Here is a 20,016-nt window from a genome sequence, read left to right on the forward strand (position 1 = left end):
GAGTCTTTCCTTTTTGTTTACACTTGGTTAGTGTGCCCTTGACGTTTGGCCTAAACAGATACGAGCCATGGAACGGGGCATTCACAAAAAAAGATTTAAAGGGCTCCATGAAGTCGCACAAGCACATCCAAGAATGTCTCCTTAGGGAAATTCCTGAACCTGCTGCTCTACTTGCTCCATCCACTGCATAAGAACTCAGTACAGAATATAATAAAAGGTATACTTCGCCAGAGCTAGTAGAACTATCACCCAATCTTGTTTAGCTGCAAACGAGATCTGTGGAGGTTTCTTAGTGCATGCTGGGATAGGGTTTAGCCACGACCTAATGGAAGACCTCAAGCTTGGATATAAAGGCAGAGTCGGATCGGATTCAAACCCATCCTGGTAAGAATGAAGGCGAGACAGTACAACACCACATCAATGGTTATGTTCTCAAACCATAATGATACATCTTGTTGTCATCTGTTATCGTCCTTGCTCTACCTCAGTGTTTCAGATCAGAATATGGCCACTTCTCAGACTTTTGATCTATAGCTCAAGCTCTTCCCCTTATCTATAATCCTCTCTCAAACTCCAGGTTACTTCAGATCGAATTCAACATACAGAAAGAAAACAATTCTACAAATGTCTAGAAACATGACAGGAAATGTATCTGGAGCCAACAGAGGAAAGACCAAATGGGAAATACTTCCAGCTCATACCAAGAGACCATATGGATCTCCTTCTAGAGGAAGAGGGAAGTGGGGGCAAGCTGAGTAAGAACAAAAACAAACACTGATGCATCTTTCTAATGAACACAACTTTTTTATCAGATGCCTTTTTCGTCTGGTCCTCAACCTTTGGGACAGAGCCCCCCAGCTAGTATCAACCTAGGGTGGTCTTATGGAAGAAGATTCTGGAATATGGCAGAACCAAATTGTGCCATGTTAATAGAAAATATATCCAACCTGCAATGAGCTACAAAAGTATGAGAAATGACCAGGTAGTAGCAGTACAAATGTCATCTACAGAAGTTCTGGATAAGATGGTGGAAGTGCCGACTGACCTCGTGGAATGAGCTTGTGGTGGTCTTGGTAAAGGAATATGCGTTTAATATCTATGCTACATGTAATACATGCAACATCGTGTATTTAGCAAACTATGTAGCCTGCACAGCATTTTACATAGGAAAATGTAGCAAAAAAATGAAGGAAAGAATCACAGAACACAAGTCAGAAATTAAGAGGAATGTGGCCACAAATGCATTGGCTAAGCATATAGCAGAAAGGGGTATAGAACACAAATTTTGGTTCAGAGGAATAGAAATTATATATAAAAATATAAGAGGTGGAGAGCTGAACAACAATCTAGAATATGAATGGATGACACTGCTAGATGCAGACCACAGACCAGGTTTGAATGCAGCTACTAGTATTAAACCTGTTTTCAAGAGGAAACAAACGAATGTGCTATAACCATTGAGCTGACTATGCCTTTAACTCCTTAACTGAAGTTTACACGTGAATCATTCTAAAAGGGCTGTGTTTTATCTGAGTGCTTTAAAAGTGCTGTGATTTTAATTGTTCTATACACTGAAGAAGGGATTTTTTTCCTGAAAGCTTTGTGAGAAATAAATTGTGCTGCTGCTGCATTTTACTCAATGTGTCCGTACCTGGAATTTATCTTTTGTGTGCTACTTTGTATTCCAACAGTTCACCTTAGTGCTGGTTTCTGCGACCGTTCTGGTAGTATCTACACAGTCAAACACATTCCCAAAAATGAGTAGTGACTTCAGAAAAAGAAGAAACCAAACTTCAAAAGAAAGATTTTCCTCACTAGAAGAAACTTGAAACCAAACATTACTCATGCTTTCACAGTCAGGCAAAACTTTTAACATATGATCCTAACTCTTCAGAATTCTAAAAATCTAAGTAGCAGAAGGATATACTTTTTTCCAGAACTTATCAAAAGCTTTACTGTCCTTAACAGGAGGAGGAGAAGGATTAGAATTAGCACAATACTTGTTGGCAGCTGGATCACCTAAAGTTATATCTGTTGGATCAGGTCTGGTGCTAGCGAACATAAACGTGAGAGACTGAGGCATCTGTACATTCTATCTGCTTTCTTACGGGTATAGCAGGTTGGCTGTCAGGGAAACCACAGCCTGTGACAAACTTCCTCCAATGCTGACAACACTGGGAGGGATAGGCCAGGGTTGTGGAAAATCCAGTTGTAGCAAATCATAACATTTTCTGAGGGACTGAGAAACCTTACTACTTGCTCACTGAAAAGAATGTTTCATTCTAGAAAAAGTTTCAGAGAAACAGAATCCCTCATAGGAAGAATCAACTACAATATTCTCCTCAAAATCTGATTTCAGAAACCTGAGAAGAAAATATGCATCTGTCCCATCACATTCCCCTACAGATTCCACTTCACTAAACTCTACAGGGAAAGAGGAATCCCTTATTCTTTTACAAGAAACCACCTTACAAGAAATGCCAAGAATCTGCACAAGTCGCTGAGCCAAGCCCAATAACCTGCTCCTGTCTAGAGTGACTGACACAGGAGTAGCTAAATGTTTAGCTTTATGTCTCTCTTTGACAGGAAAGTTAGGAACACAAACCCAGCATTTCCAGCAACAGCTTCAACAGGGATGGGCAGAATATTCTGTCTAAGCAGAGGTTCATTCCCTTCGCCTTCTCTTATGACCAACAAGAGTGCCTCTCCCTTGCCTACTGAGGGGACCCCAACAACTGCAGAGGATGTGGCTATTTGGGATCCAGGGTGGCTGTATGGACAGCACCAGAGGTACAGAGTCACCCACTTGCTGTTGAAGCAACTTACCAGCCTGCTGTGGTGACAAAGACTATATTTTTCTTTTAGTAGCTAGAAGAAGGTCCAATCAAGGGACCAGCAGTTTCCTCCATGGTCAAGACAAAAATGGCGTGCGTTTCCTGGGGCAGTTTAGCAGCAAACCTGTTAAAACAGGAAAGTAGCAAAAAAAGTAACTTTCTCACAGTAAAAAACACTTTAAGCATTTTCCTGAACCCCAAAAAGTAAAACAAACAGTACGAGTTTCAAAGAAAAAAGGGGTATGCACAGTAACTACAACAGGTGGGACGGAGTAAGAAGTAAGCCCCTTATCCTAGAGCAGTGACCCTATAGTTTGACTATTTAATGTTATAATAAGTACTGTTTAACAAATGCATGACAATCATCGTACAGAAAGTTATTGAAGAACCTCATAAGACTGTCTGTGACCCAAGTACTCTGTGCAACTCAAGTCCCAAAAATAGGTGGAAGGTCTAAAGCATGCCTTCAAGGTCATTTACGTATTGTTCACGTTGAAGTGTACTTGCAAACTCTTGTTGAAACTAATTACCTTGCACCAAAAGGCTGCTGAAATGGATCTCTAAGTAAAATATAAAGTGTTTTGTTAGACAATGAATTATGAAAGTATAGTGGATATTTTTTTTCATAACGGTCTAACATGGGCATCCCTTTTTTGTACATTGATACAAATACTCATACCAAGGAGGATATGTAGTTTGGTTGCAAGGATTTCTGAGGTATCTGCATCTTCCTCATAAGTATTCTTATATTAGGTATGAGGAGAATGCAAGATGACACGTACATTAGGGCTCTCAGATTGGCTTACTGTAAATGTATTTTTGCAAACTGAAAACTTAATATCTGTGGACCCTGCTGGTGTAAAGAATGGAAGAATTAATCTTCTGTGAGACAAAATTAAGGTCCTAGTATGGAGCAAGAACTCTTCTTGGATGCCAGAGGTAGATGAAACCCCCTTAAATAACTGTTTTGTCAAAGAACTGAAAAAAAAGGAATAAAACAGGCGCCTTCATGGAAAAATAGGCAGATATTGCAGAGGCATGAATCAAAATGGAAGAATAAGAATGGACTTTTAAAAAAGTTCAGCCAAGTAAAAATTTATTTATTTGCATTTTTGTTTAATAGGAAAGTCCACTGGCCACAGAAAACCCATTTTCAGTGGAGGCCTGGGGAGAAAAACTCCACAGTACATGAATTTTAACAAACTGAGTTATAAAAATCTGAATTACAAAGAAAAAAATACGTACAAAATACAGAGTAAAAAACCATGAGAGACATGCAGAGTAGCGTAGCCTGAACAATCAATCAGTACAAGCTCTACATTGCGCAATTTCTTTATCTTTCTACAGTAAGATTTTCTCACTGCACAAAATAAGGTTGATAAGAAATAGCACAGTATACATATACTAGGGGGTTTGGTGCAGGTACACTTCCAGCTTGAGGAAAGGTGGTTGTGAAAGGAAGTTTGAAAGAGGCAGGATTTGAGTTGTTCTAACTCAACATTCTCAACATTCAACTCAACATTGAGTTGTTCTAACTGACAGAGGTAGAGCACTCAAGTGTTTGGCTATAGAGTTTGAATAAAGAAGCTGGCCGAGTGGAAGGTTAGGTTTGTGAACCTACACCACCTTCTGATCCCCTGATCTAAGGGGCCTGTTTGGGTGGTAGTAGCTAAATATAGAACTCAGGGCAAGACAATCTAGGGACTTAGAGAGCATTTTGAGAGTTGCAGTTAATTGCAAATAGAAGAGATAGTTTGGTAGTTCTAGCCATTTCAGTGACTTAAGAGCAGTGCAGTGATGGGTGGAGTATTTAGAATTAGTTGCAAATTTGGCAATTTTATTGTAGCATGTCTCAAGTTTGGATTTTGAAGAGCTCTGGATGTTGGTGAGTAGACAGGTACCATAGAGGAGGGAGGGTAACAGGTAAGTTGTGGCTAGAGTTAGTTTTGTGGATGGGCTTACGACGTGATTATGTCTAGAGGATTACAAGTTTATGTGTTTTGCAAATGTGTTGTATAAGCAGGTCAAATTTCATGTGTTCTTTGATAGTGACTTTGTGTGGTTAAGGACTTCGATTATAGTCTTACTATGAGAATAGATGGTGAACTCAGTTTTATTTAAGTGGTTGTTTTCTTAGGGATGAATAAAAAGATTTTGGTTTTATTTGGGTTCAGGGCTAGGTGGTGGCTGTGCATCCAGGATTCAGTGGGGAAGGCTTGAGTTAGCTGTAGTAGATCAGATATGGAATTGGGCAGACCAGACAATAGTAGAGTCATCTGCGTATTGAATAACAGATCATTGAGGCAAAGATGAGTGGAAACTGTTTATGAATATGCTAAAAAGGAGTGGTCCAAGTATAGAGCCTTGAAGAACTCGGGTAGTAATGTTGAGAAAAGGAGAGATGGAGTTTTGCCATCTGACACCCTGCTGCCTTTCAGTTAAGTAACTACTGAAGCAGCTTAAGTGTGGGGAGGGAAAGACCAATCTTAGAAAGCTGGGTGATGAGTAAAGAATGAGAAGCAGTGTTGAATGCTTTTGATAGGTCAAGGAAGAGGTTAAAGACAATTTTGCCAGTGTCATGGGCTCTGTTGACTGTATCCATGAAGGAGAGAAGGGCAGCTGTAGTACTGTGGCCAGGTCTGAAACCATGTTGCGAGGGTGAAGGTATATGGTTGTCAAGAAGATTGCGACAAAGTTGAATACTGATGCCCTTTTCTAAGATTTTGGAGACAGGAGAAAGAAATGCAATGGGTCAGAAGTTAGTGATGTCAGTATTATTGCTACCTTCATGGAGAGTGAGAATGAAGGCCTTTTTCCAGGTTTTCGGAATGTAGGACTCAAGGATGGATCTATGGAGAAGTATGCTTATGGGGTAACTGATACTGTCAGTGGCAGTTTTTAGATATTCTGAGGGTATATTAACAGGGGAGTTAGAGCACAGTTTTAGCTTTAGCAGTTTTTTTTATAGCCAAGACTGAGATTTGGAGCAAAAGTGGAAGTGGAGTGGGTATTGGGCTTTTGCGAATGTTGGGTGCAAGTAGGGAGGGGAAGTAAGTGGGTGATTTAGCAGGGGATGTGTAGCAAGCGGAGTGATTTAATTGGGAATATGCTGCTGTGATGTCAGCTATGGAGTTGATTAAAAAAGGTATTAAAAAGAAAACCTATTTCTTCTGGAGATTTGTCAGGGTGAGGACAGGTGTGTTTTTTTTTTTTGCCTGGGTTAAGTAGTGAAGGAACAGAATTCCAGAATTTATTTTGGTTCTGCTTGTGATTGGACTGAAGTTTTAGTTAATGTTCTTTTTTTTTATCTTTGTTGACTAGCTTCTTTTTTTTTTTTTTTTTTCAACCTGGTTGCAGACTTGTTTGAATTTTAGTAGGTTTGGGGTGTTTCTGTGTGCTTGCCATAACTTCCATATGTTGACCCTGGCACACATGAGAAGTCTAGAAGGCTTGGCTTTGTTAGATCCTCTGTACACATAGAGGTCCCAGGCTATTTAATGTATTCATGAAGGCGGTGCTGAAGTAATCAACAGCTTCGGCAAGAGTAAGGGTTTTTAGTAGATGCCAATCTACTGTTCTTAGAATACTGTTGAAGGTTACGGGGCTGAATGAGGTCAAATTCCTTGTTTGTTTATACTGATGCTGACTTTGGAGGGGGAAGCAGAAGTTATAAAGGCTGGGAGATGGTCACTGAGGATGTTTGGGAGTTTTCTGGCCGAGGATATATTGTTGGGGTTTGAATCCAGTCAAAGGTGGAGCCACTGTCATTGCCTTTGTTAGTATCGATGGTAGCTGTGCTGACAAAGGTTTTGGTCTTTTGGTCTTGCACCGTGCAGAGAACGTCTTCCACTTTGAGAGACATTATTTCCTCGTGGCTGGTTTTCTAACCTCTTTCAAAATGGCCAAGATGTCTGACTTTCTTATGTACAGAGTCTCTCTGAGACAGAAGATCAGATCAGGTCATCCATGCTGTTAAGTCTTAGGGCACTCAAGGTGGGGTGAAAGGTAATTCCCCAATTCTATGACAACAGATCCACCTGCTGCAGAAGTACCCATGGCATGGCTCCTGACCACTCATACAATGCAGCCGTGGGAACTAATGTTGATTTGGACAAAACAGTGCAGTTATGAACACACACACCTTTGGTCGTTTCTTCCTGATTTTTATTAACTATCTGGGGATGAGAGATATGGAAGGAAAAGCATACAGAAATGGAAAAGTCCATGGGAAGAATGCATCTGTCCTCAGAGCATGTGTGTTTTTGGCCCTTGTGCAAAATTTCTTTAGTTGCCTGCTTTCCTTGGAGGCAAAAAGGTCTACTTCTGGCACATCCCCCTCTATGTATAAGTTTGCTGAAAACCTTTCTGTTCAACATCCACTCCTGAGTCTGACACTATCCTGCTCAGACAGTCTGGCAGATGGTTTTCTCCTGGCAGACAGTGTGCTATAAGGTGTAATCCCAACCCTGAGCCACATCCCACAGCTGCGTTGCTATGTAGCAAAGGGGGAGATGCGTGGATACCTCCATGCTTATTTACCACTTCACTGTGGTACTGCTTTTTTCTTGCAGACCTTGTACTTGAAGGCTGCTGAAATGGGTGTCCCATGCTGCACTTGAAGTGTCTGAAATAAAAACTTAACTTTCTGACTAGAATTGAAAGAGTACTCCCTTGTTCTGAATATAGGCTTCTATCCACCAATTAATTTTCTTTTTTTCAGGCATGGGAGAAGCTTTACCTAGTGGAAAAAGGATGTTGGTGCTGGTGACACATTTTTCAGACACTAGTGGATTTTTCTCACATGTAGTCTCCTAGAATTAATATAGGCACACTGGGGACAATTGAGCATGCTGTGCCCAGGCAGAGTGTGTGCGGAAGTCTCAGTTTTTGGCTCAGTGAGGGATTTGCTTTCCACAGTCCAAGCAAGTATTGGTCATAACAATGGACATCTAACCATAAGTAGAAAGTAATAAGGAAAATAGTTCCACAATGGGAGACTTACCTTCACTGGAGTTCAAACTCCGACTTCGTACTAACTTGTCAACATAGGGATCTGTATTGGTCTCCAGTGTCAAGAACGAACTGAGAAAATAGCACACGCTGGCAATCCTTACACCCCAACGTCTTAGGGGAGGGCATCTACCAGGTCAGGAAGAGGGAAAAAGTTTCAGGCATTTGGTCTAGCCAAAGGATTCCATAGCAGGAAATTCCAGAGAGTTATTAACTGCAACAGTGAAACAAGGTGAACATCAACAATGATGTTAAATTTTTTTTTACAGTATGCAACCACTTGGAAAATATTCTGGGGCCTGCAAACAGTTAAAACAGCACACCTGAAAACTGAAAATGATGCTCTGCTACCTGGAATCTGAGACACTTTCTGCAAGGTCTAAAGGGAATGTGAAGACATGCATTTTACACATGTATAGGGACCACACAACACTCTTATTTCAAAGAAAGACAAGTAATGAAGAGTGAATTGTACTGACAAAAATCAAGGTATTCTTTAACAGCACTAAGGTCTGGGAGGAGAAATCTTGACAATTTTGAAAACTGCTTCATATACCCGTTTTGGGGATGTGTTTAAATATGTCTAAACACCTTGAAATTGCAGTTTAAGGACATATGTTTTTTTCAGGTCTTCAACTGCTTCCTTTCATGAGACATTCTGAGCTTTCAACTTCCTTATCCTTTTTTACCCCACTCTGTGGTTTCCATTTCTTTACAAAATGAGTACAAAAAAGTGTTTGGATGGCACAGTTATTTGTGGTATTCAAAGAGGCAACTGCCCTATCAGTCTTCACCTTAAACTTTACTATCGTTCTGACCGGAGCCCTTTGAACAAGAAAATGATCAACTTGTGCAAGTCACTAAGCAGCACAAAATATTATGGTACTAATGCAGTCAGAGAAGCACAGATTGACAAGATCTAAAGAAGGCTCTTAAGCAAAGCTGGCCACATGACTGTTTTGTACACCAGCATCAGTTCCATGGTATGCTGGCATAAGATTAGTGGTGTTTTCAAGGCAGGGGGAGCTGCTGAAAACTGACAGGAAACATAAGTGCACGCAATATGAATAAATTCATATGCTATGATTTTCTGTTACACCAACTCTTCCTAAACATATTCAAAGTGTTGTTCAAGCAGTTAAGCAGACTGTCATTCTTCACATTCCTATAAATATTTCCATTAAATATGAAATGGTCTTCGTTCATGAGAAAGCCTTCCACCAAACAAAAATAATGCTGCTAATGTACATCTAGCCTTGTTAATGACATACTCTATACTGCTTACAAAGCTTTATAAAAATAACATTTGTTGTATTCAGGTCTTGGAATGTATGCCATTCTGAAGATGCTTATGACATGACAATTTTATGGTTCATAATTCTTTAGCAATGTAGAGATAAGAAGACTTGTTCATACTTTAAGCTTACAGCTCGATTTTATCAAAAGGATCAACTTGAAACCACTGCGTGTGTCACGTTCCGTAATTCCACTGGAAGCAAAGGTCTAAAAAGATGTTACTGTGCAAACTTCTGAAATAATTCCAAGTATTTTTTATACTCTAATAAAAGAAAGATGATAGCAAATAATAAACTTTTGTAAGATATAAGTAGATGCAGGTATACAAAGTGCATCTACCTATGCACATGCACAAATTTTTAAGGACTTACAACATACTGCTGAACCCCCCCCCCCCAAAAAAAACAAAAAGTCATCTTCTGAATGAAACCTAGAGGGTGCCCCTTGCTTTATTCATTCCTCCTGATCCCAGATGAATATAAGCTGCTTGTTCCCTCAGGAGGTGAGTGCCCTATGGCTGACTTACTCCTGTCAGGGGTGAAAAGTGAGTGCTGCAGACTTCCTATCAGGGAATTGGGATTCTGTTGCTTTACCTTGCACATACCTATTGCTTCAAGGATTTGGTAAGAAATAGGTGACACACAAGGCATTACTTCATCCTTTTATGAGACAGGTTTTCTCAGTAATCTACAAATGCCCTACTGCCTTAAAGGCAAAGTGCTCCAGTGATCCCTATGCCAACCAGAGATTTGACATGAAGGCTGAACCGCAAACAAACGTATGAGTGTTTCAAGTCACCCCCACCCAGAGAAGCGAGAAATCATTCCTTGCTGTCTCCCTGGCTTGTCCCTCCATCACAGAGGTTGTTTACTTAACACAGGTTCAATGGATTGTACTCAAGGCTTCATCGCTCTACACCGTGGAGCTGGTTAACAATGTTTAAATCTTTTAGTGCAAAATCAAAATTTTACTAAGAAAAAAAGCTAATGATGACTCAATGTTCACAAACAAGGTTATGCATACATTTTTACTCTCGTTTTCTTTTGGTACTTTCACCTTGACCACAAGCACCTACCTCTGCCTATCGGATTCACCTTCCACATCCTCATCTGCACTACAAGTAGCACTGGAGTCATTGTCAGAGATGGGCTCAGGCCTTGTGACTTGCTCAGAAAGACCCAATGGCATGTCCTCAGCTTCAGGTACATCCTCGGGTTTCTCCAAGTCCTTCTCTTTGACATCCTCCTCCACTTTGATCTTGATGTCCTCCTGTAATTGCATTTCCATATCCTGAGGTTCTGCTTTGGTGCACAAAGGCAGCAACTGATCTGTTTTGGCTTCAGCTTTTAGACTTTGGTCTTCAAATTCCATAGGCTCCTCTGCATCAAGATTACATTCTTCTTTAATCTGCAGCTCACTGCCTGCAGTGTCAGAGGGCTTCTCATAAGGTGTGCCTGAGGACGTAGAAGTGCTGGTTGTAGTTCTGCTAGCAGAATCAGCTTCAGCGGTACAGTTTTCAGTAGGTTGCAACTTACAGGTGGCATTTTCGGGTCCTTCCTCACTAGTCTTGCTAATTTCCATTGGAGATGGTGCACTCTCTGTATCTGAGCTATTGTCAGCACCTTATTAAAAAAGAAACACAAAGGATTTGCATCTTAAGTCAATCTAGATAAGGCAAACACTATTGCATTACAGACCAAAAAATTACTAAGTAATACTGACACATTGAGGTGGGAATTGCCTTGTATTAGGTGTTATTTTTAAAACTGCAGAAATGAATAGTTTTGACTTAAAAATAAACAAAACGTTTTTAAGCCAAGTGGGTGAATCTTAAGCAGGGCTTTTGTTCTTGTCACGCTCTTTCTCCCTTAACTTTCCTCCTAATAGCCTTCCAAGTTCCTCACATCTACTGCTGGGTCTACCAGCCACTCCATCTACCCCTAGACTAATACCAATTTACAGCCAGAGCAAGCGAGCAGCCAAAGTGCATCAAGGGGCTATTGTTTAGCCTGTCCCCAAGTTAGTCACAGACTTATGCCCTGACATCATCCATTGGGTCATTCCAACGGTGAGACTATCAAACCACTTCACATTTCCACATAGAAAGAATAATTTTGTAAAATCTCACCATGACCATAGATGTCCTTTTCCATGCTACAGTATTCTCAACACTTGGGGTTTTCCTCTCTTGCTACCCAAACGTCCGGCTAGTCTACAAAAGCTTGTAGTCACTGCTGGGTACGTGGGATCTCTCACATTGGCCTACGGAACGTGGGTCATAAAAGTGACATCTGCATGTACCAGACCTCAGAACTGAGCACCCCAGTCGGACCTCAGGCCCAGGAAACTGTGCTAGTCCAATGCCATCCAGTTAAAGGGAAGAAGAGGAAAAGGAATACTGCAACATGGAAGAGGAGGACATCTACGGTTATGGTAAGATTTTACACAACTATTCCATGTCCTTCTATTCTCATATTGCAGTATTCTCAACACTTGTGTGCATGTCAAAGCTTACTGGGAAGAAGAAGGTGGTGGTTTGGAAATATTTTCTATAAATCCATGCAGGACTGCCCTAGCAAATTCAGCCCTGGATTTGGAAATGATGCCCAAGTTGTAATGCTTGGTGAACAGAGGTCCATGTAGCTGTCTCTAAAATTGTGGCAGTGTCCAAACTTTTAAAGAAAGCTCCAGATGAAGCCATAGCCCTAGTGGAGTGTGCTTTTATTTTTCACCTTAAGGATTTCCTATGCTATGCATAGCAGAAGGAAATTGCTATGGAAATCCAGGCTGAAATTGTCTTTGTCACAGCCTTCCCCAAGATTCTGGGATGAAAGCAGACAAACAATTGGTCTGATTTTCTGATATATTGTCCAGACAGAACCTAAGCGGTCTATGCACATCAAGGGAATGCAAGACTCTTTCACTATCACCCTGAAGGTGAGCAAAAAAGGTGGGGGGGTGAATGGTTTGGTTTAAGGATAGCTCAATGACCACCTTAGGGATGAAGGAAGGGTTAGTCCTAAGGCTTACCCTGTCTTTGTGAAAGATGAGGAAAGGAGGAATGGCTATGAAGACCTCTAACTCTGACATGAAATCAGGGTAACTAGTAATACTGTTTTCCAAGTGCAGTGTTTCAAGGAGACCCTAGAAGCTGGTTAGAAGGGAGCCACCGTGAGCTTCTCCAAAATATAATTCAGGTCCCAGGGTGCAGGGAAGGGTTTTTCTTGGGGTGCCTTATTTACAAACCTCCCTTTAACAGCAGCTTAGCAGGCAATCGAGAAGCCAGTGGGGGGTCCAGAGGGAGACGAGCTGAAATAGCAGCAAGGTGGGCTTTAACAGAGAAGTACACCAATCCTGACTGCAAGAGTTCACACAAGTATGACAGTACCAAAGGGACATCACCCTGGAAAGGGTCCAACTGTCTTTGTAGACACCATAAGGAAAATCTTTTCCATTTACATATACAAGATCTGCTTATATTAGGTTTCCTGGCCTCCTGTAGGACTGAGAGCACTTCCTCAAACTCTATCAACCACAGGGTAAGCTTCATAGATTGTAGGTGTGGATACATTAGGGATCCCTTTGTCCTGTGTGAGATCATCCATTCTGAGGTAACTTGTGGTGACTGCCCCTGGCTAAATGCAGAAGGAGTGGAACCAGTGCTGTCTTGGAAAAAGGGAGTCACCAACAAGATTTTTGGTCTGTTCTGTTGAATTTTCAGCAGGACTTTCTTTAGAAGTGGGAAAGGGGGGAATGCATACAGAAACACCACCTTCTAAGAGATGAAGAAGGCGTCCCGTTGCCCTTGCCAGGGGACTGAACAGCCTGGTGCAAAGGGATGGAAGTTGTTTGTTCATAGGGGAAGTGAACAGAGCTATCCAAGGTATACCTCACTTGTGGACTATGTCCAAGAACACATTCCAGTGGAGCACCCATTCTTGGGACTGTGACATGGACCTGCTCAATGTGTCTGTCTGTGTACTCTGTTCTGAAGGGATATACACAGCATGTAGTGCGATTCGAGCCGTGGCACGCTCACACACTTGGAGAGCTAGTCTGCATAACAAGAAAGATTTAGTTCCCCCCTACCTGATCACATACCACAGAAATGTAGTGTTGTCGGTGAACAATTTTAGTGGGCTCTGTTTCAGCATATGTTGGAAGACCTTTAAGGTCATCTCTCTGACACTGATATGCTGCTGTTCTTAAGGAGTCCAGCCAAGTGTCCTGGACTCTCAGTGAACCCATGGCTGCTCCCTAACCCAGATCCAAGACATCCGTATACATATCCTGCACTGGTGGGGTGACTGCAAGGAGGTGTCCTGGTTTGCAGATCACTTGGTCTACCCACCACTGAATTTCTTTTTTCTGGCAAGGAAGGAAAGGGATTTTGTACTCTAGAGGATGAGTGTGCTGTGTCCATGCAGACCTTAGGTACCATTGTAGCTTCCTCATGTGGAGTCTTGCCAATGGTAGCATGGGAATGGTTGATGCCATGTGACTCAGGAGTCTGAGGTACTGCCTGGCAGTCATGTCTGTGGCTTGGAGGACAGTAAACAGGTACTGCTTTAAACCTGCCACCTTTTGGGGTGGCAGAAAGGCCCTCATGACATATGTTCTTATCCTGCACCCCAGGAAAATCTGGTCCTGAGAGGGGGTCAGGTTGGACTTGGAATAATTCATCTTGAAGCCCAGTGCCTGCAGGAGTGAAATTACTGCTTTTAAATGGCTTTGCAGGGATTCTGGGCAGTCTGCCTGGATGAGTAGGTCATCTAAGTAATGGGAAATTTGAATCCCTAGGGTCCTGCAGAAGGCCATCACTGGTGCCAAGCACTTGGTGAAAACCCTTGGTGCTGTAGAAAGTCCAAAGGTCAAGGCACAAAACTGAAAATGTGAGGAGGCCACAAAAAAGTGCAGATATTTCCTGTAGCTAGGCCTTATTAGGATGTGTAGGCAGGCATCCTTGATGTCCAAGGTGGCAAAGAACCCTTGAGGAAAGATCAAGGGGAAGAGGGCCTGCAGAGTGCGCATTCAAAAGGTGGGCACTTGCATAAAGAGGTTGAGATGGGAAAGATCTAAAACTGGCCTCCAGGGACCATCTTTTCTGGGGACTAGAAAAAGTCTCGAGTAGAAACCCTTTCCCCTTTCTGACACAGGGACAGGTTGAATTGTTCCCTGGGCAATAAGGTTATCTATAACTGGTTAAAATAATGGAAGTTGTTCTTTGGGGGGCTGGGGAATGTCTCTCAAGGAAGAGGTTGTGATCCAGGTCATAAAATAACCAGTCTGTATATGATGGACAAGACCCACCTGTCTGTGATGATGCCTTTCTATGCAGGGAGGCAGCGCCTTAGGGATAGGGGGTGGAGTCGAGGGGGTGTTTTAAGGATGCCAGGTAGTCAGACTACCTGCGCCATCCTGAAATTGAGGTTTCTAGGCCTGGAAGGAGTGGCTTGCTTCCTGGCAGTCCATCTGCTCCTAGGGGAAGGAGGGGGCACAGAGTGCTTCCTGATGAATTGGGTGTTAGAGGGGTAATTAGTGTGGAATTTGGGGACAGGCGACAAACAAGTGTCTGAGGTCCTGTAACTCCTTCCCCTTTTGTTGCAGAGTTTTGAATAATTCCGCCACTTTTGTCTGAAAAAGGGTAGAGTTACCCAGGGGTGCATCTAAGAGCTTTGCCCTGGTATCATCAGGAAGTGGCTGTAACCTTAGCCAGGAATATCTCCTGAGCATAGAAGTAGATACAGTACACCTGGTAGAGGCTTCTGCTGCATTGTAACTGCACTTAGTGGAGTGCCTTGTGACCTGTGAAGATAAGGACAAAAAGCTGGATAACCGAGCTTTGGTTGGAGACTTTGGCATTTCACTGAAAAGTTTTGTGGCCTGTTCTAAAAAGGCTAGGGCATGTTTGGACATCTGGGTTTGGTAATTTATTGCCCTAAATGCCAGGGTAGCTGAAGTATAGACCTTTTTCCCCAAGGCATTCCATGGCCTTGCTGTCTTTGTGGGTAGAAGTGAGGAGAATGGCAGGAGCTTGGAGGCTTTTATCAGCTGACACAGAGACAGTGCCAGGGTCTGCTGCAGGGCACTTAACCAAGAATTTGGCCCCCTCAGGGACCTTGTAAAATCTGTCAGGCCTAAGTGGAGCAGGAGGCTGGGAGTCTGGGTTGACTGATGTTGCACTGAAAGCATCCAGAAATGTAGGTAGTACAGGGGGAATAGCTGAAGGGGCAGGGGAGTCCATCTGAAGAAGTTCAGATGGACTCCCCTGCCCCTTCAGATGGACTCCATCTGAAGAAGTTCATAGTACCTCTTCTTTACTTCAGTCATTTAAGAGGAATCCCATTTGAAATGCTTCCTCATCTCTGAGATGGTCTCCCCAAAGGTAAGGTCCTTGCCTGGTGAATCTGTTTCTGCAGATTCTTCTTCAGGGTGGCATAGCCAAGGGGAAATGGCATTTGTGAAACACAGGAAAGTGAATCTTCTGAAAAAGAGTCAGAGGATTCCTCAGCTTCAGCCTGGACGGTCCAAGGCCTGAGGCCTAGGACTCATTACAGGAAGAGACCCAGGAGAGGCTAAGGGTGTAGCAGGCCTCAGAGCCATAAAGGCATTAAACAGGCTTTGAGAAATGGCCTGCCAGTCTGGCTGGCTCTCAAATGCTGGGGAAACATGTTTCTTTTTTTCCTTTGAGGGAAGGCCTAGCTGGAATCTGGGCTGGGGAAGGCCTGGATTCGGAAGCCTGTGAAGTAGTGGAGGGATCCGTCTGAGTAATCGATACGAACTGAGATTCCTCTTCATCATCAGAAGCTGATATCTGCCTTATCTCCATGGACGTGCCATCCACGCTGGGTTCTGCGGCTTCCACAGTGGTACCCGATATACCCATATCGGCGGCAACTAAGCATTCCTGCAGGCTGACATTAGCCACAGAAGGGACGTCGGGTGGAGGAGGTGCAGCTACAGACTCAAGCCTAATAACCTTAGCCGCCTTCTACAGGCTGACCGGACAGTCCCTCCATATCCAAAGCAAAGTGCTTAAGGCACTGGTTCTGGGTTAAATGTTTAACGTATACAGATGGCTGTGTAACGTTTTCAGAATGAAGGCCTGGTAGATGGAGCAGGACTTATGGTTATGCTTAGGACCTAAACAAAAAAAGGCAAAGCTCGTGGACATCTTTATTTGGGGGGGGGGGTCTAATGACTGCACCTACACTTTCCCTTCTTGGACGACATGAACCTACACTCAAAGCAGTGATCAAAAGAAACAAATGTCTCCAACGGGGTACTTATCTGAGAATTTACGATCTGACAGCCGGTACGGCAGGAACAGGTGACATTTGACAGAAGGTATAGAAGTTCTGAGGTCTGGTATGCGCAGATGTCACTTTTATTGCCCACGTCAGATGTCCCACATACCCAGCAGTGACTACAAGCTTTTGTATACTGGCCAGACGTTCTGGTATCAAGAAAGGAGAACCCCATGTGTTGAGAATACTGAAACATGAGAATAGAAGGACATCTGACTTTGGCAAGTTGCCCACCCCTTGGTTGTAACACTTTGCAAATGGCACCCAGTCTTTACCAGAAAGCTTCAATCACTGTTGTGCACATGCCTCCCCCTTTCCCCCAAGATAAGCACGCATATTTTCCCTGCCACTCAGTCAGGTGTATGAGCTGTTAATCAAATCTGGGTCGAATGGTAGTAGTTAATGCATTATCCCTCAATGCCACAAAAGTGGCTTAGAGCATGACTGATGCCTGTATACTACAATTACTACTGCCTTTGCTAAATACCAGTAGGAAGCCAAATTCTACTGCTTTGAGAATAAAGCAACAACTAGTACAGTGTACTAACAAAAAAGCATATATGGATAAACAAGCACAGTCAGATATTCTACTTAATGTGGCAGAAAGTAAATCTCCATTAACTCTACATGCGGTCTTTGACCCCTGCAACCCCTTATTTATTATTAACAACCTAAATCCAAAAGAACACCTTAAAATATCAAGCATTCAATGATGAAGATCTAATAAAGCAAAACCTCAGTGTTTTCATCGTTAAAAAGACATCTTCAGACTGTGAGCCAAGATAAAGCTAATGGATTTAAAACTTTTCCTATGTCACACATCAGTTAACCAATCATTTATGAGAATTTCCTATCCTTCAGCATATATGAAGTTCAAATTAACATTAAAGTCTGGTTTACTACTTTTACCTAACTTCACTTGCCATCCATATTTTTTGAAATTATAATACATTTTTTACTATGCTCTGTTATCATATTTTCCCTCACATAATCAACAAAAATAAAAAAAAAACTTAAAACCTTCTCAGGTTTTTAAAAACATACAGGAAGCAATTAACATTCTTAGTTCATGCACTACAGCAATATTCATATACATTAACTTTCTCACTGTTCTGCTAATACACAAGGCTAAGCACTGTCCACAATGGCTTCCTTATGTTCACCAGAGTTAAATAAAAGTTATGTACTCACCATAACTATGCATCTGTGTTGTAATTTTCATTATTCCTCAATGAATGGGTTCGGATCGCAGACTCTGATCCCCCCGACCACTGTATTACCTCAGATCTAGTTTGCTGCTACTATACAATAGCACAACAAAGTATCTCAACATAGCTATGACAGAAAAGTGATAGCTGAAAGATCAGGAGTTCAAACAAAAATTATGGATCCTAATATTTCTGTTAGGTCCCTCCCAAAGACATAGATGGGGGAGGAAGTTGAGAAAGAATGAAAATGGACGACAAAGATGCATAGTTATGGAGAATACATAACTTTTATATCTGATGTTGTCATTTTCATTTGTTCTCATTGAATGGGAGGGTAATCTTGGGTGGCCCCTCATGGAAGGATGTTCTGGAGAACCGCAGAACTCAATGCTGTTCTGTTTCTGGAGATGATATCCAATTTGTAATATGGAATAAAAGTATGAGCATCAGACCATGTCGCAGTTGCGCAAATGTCTTCAATGGAGGCTTAAGCCCAAAAGGCAGCTGATGTACCTATAAGACCTAGTTGAGTGAGTTTTTGGTTGTCTTGGTAAGGGTTAAACCTCTCAAGGAATAAACATAGGAAATACAATCAGTTATCCATTTAGCTAGTGTAGTCTTTGAAACTGTTTTTTACCACCTTATTTCGGTAGGAACCAAACGACTGATCATTTTTTTTCTAAATTCCTTAGTCCTCTGAAGGTAAAATAAGTTGCCTATGGACATCCAAAAGATGAAGGGTATACTCTCCTTTATTGTCAAATTTGGGAAAGAAAAATGGCAAATTGATCAGCTGATTGAGGTTTGATTCAAAGGCCATTTCGGGTAGGAAAGAAGAATTAGTGTGCAAGGTACCTCTTTCCTTGTGAAAAATCAAATACAGTGGTTTCAGAGTGTTTGGAGTTCAGATACTCGTCTTACTGAAGTGATAGGCACCAAAGACAGTTTTTCCAAGACAGAAACTTAAGGTCTACCTTAGCAGAAGGCTCACATGGTGAATGTACCAAGATCTGTAATTGCAAAGTCAGATCCAAAGATGGAGGGGGATCTCGAATTGGAGGTCTAAGTAAAAATATACATTTTAGAAAGGCCTTGCATAACTTAGATGAAGCTAAAGGAGAAGCATCATCTCAGATGTTACATTTGGAGATGGCTGATAACTGAACTTTAATAGTGGAGAAACTTGCTCCACCTTGAAAGATGGAAGCAAAGAAATCTAAGACAGCTGAAAGAGGAGCAGTGAAAGGATCAAAGTCTTTCCGATGAGCCCACAAGGAAAAACCCTTCCATTTACTCCTACAAGTCTTCCTAGTCGAAAGCATTTGGGACAAAAAAAGAACCTGGTGAACTGGGGAGGAAAGTCTGAAAAGTCTAGCCATCATTGGAATTGGAGAAACCATGCAGTCAACTTGAGGCTTGAAATATCCAGAGGAATCATCCCTGACGGGAAGCCTGGACTGGGATCCAGTGTCCAAAATGGACAGTGAGACCATAGGAAGGGAAACCACACTTGCCAAGGCCAGGAAGGGGCAATGATGATTACTTTGCTCTTTAACTGGAGCACTTTAAGAAATGTGGGGATTAGAAACAAGGGAAGGCATGCATAAAAAAGACAGGAGGGTCAAATGTGGACTACAGCATCTTTCGGTGAATGTCCCCGAGGGGGGAATTAAGACAAAGAACCTGCTGCATGTTCTGTTGACGGCAGAAGTGAAAAGACTGCGGAACAGTTAACCCCACTTATGGGAGATCATATTTGCCACTGACTGAGACACTACTCATGAGACATCAGAATGGTCTTGATGAGCTTGCCCGCTAAGACACTGGACTTCCCGGTATGTGTATTGCTACAAGAAAGTGATTGGAAGAGATTGCCCATTACCAAACTCTCATTGCTTCTCTGCATAAGGGATAGGACCTGGTTCCCCCATTTGTTGATGTACCAAACTACAGACACATTGTCCATTTGAACAGCAATCATTCCTAGTGCAAGAGAGCTCTGAAGGGCCTGCAACACTAAAAGCACCGCTCTCATCTCTAGGACATTTTTATGCAAATTGGCCTCTTCTGCTGGGGACCACGTGCCTTGAAAGGTCTATCCCAAGTAATGCTCCTACACCCTCCTTAACTGGGAGGGGTCTGTGGTTAAAGTGGTATTTGGAGGAGGAATAATAAAAGAATACCCCTGACAAATGTCTTCAGAGTGTATCCACCACAGCAGGGATTTTCTGCAAACCGGAGATAAAATTACTGGATGTTGTAAGGGATGTTGATGAAAAGACAACTGCCAGAGTCCACTGAAGAATTCACTTATAAAGAGGAGCAATGGGTATTAAAAGTTATTGCCGCAACCATCAGACC

The 20,016-nt window shown here is 42.2% G+C and overlaps 1 protein-coding gene across 1 annotated transcript in view; it reads right to left on the reverse strand.

Annotated features, from left to right (window-relative positions):
* The window catches only part of NCOR1 (nuclear receptor corepressor 1), a 4,682,182-nt gene that overhangs the window by 1,896,081 nt on the left and 2,766,085 nt on the right, over window positions 1–20,016 (reverse strand). The window contains exon 19 of the mRNA XM_044054890.1: window positions 10,216–10,762. Coding sequence (XP_043910825.1) covers window positions 10,216–10,762 — 547 coding nt within the window. The remainder of the gene's footprint in view (window positions 1–10,215; window positions 10,763–20,016) is intronic.

This window comes from Protopterus annectens, chromosome 13.part0 (genome assembly GCF_019279795.1).
Source record: "Protopterus annectens isolate FY-2018-M chromosome 13.part0, PAN1.0, whole genome shotgun sequence".
In the NCBI taxonomy this organism is placed as follows: domain Eukaryota; kingdom Metazoa; phylum Chordata; order Ceratodontiformes; family Protopteridae; genus Protopterus; species Protopterus annectens.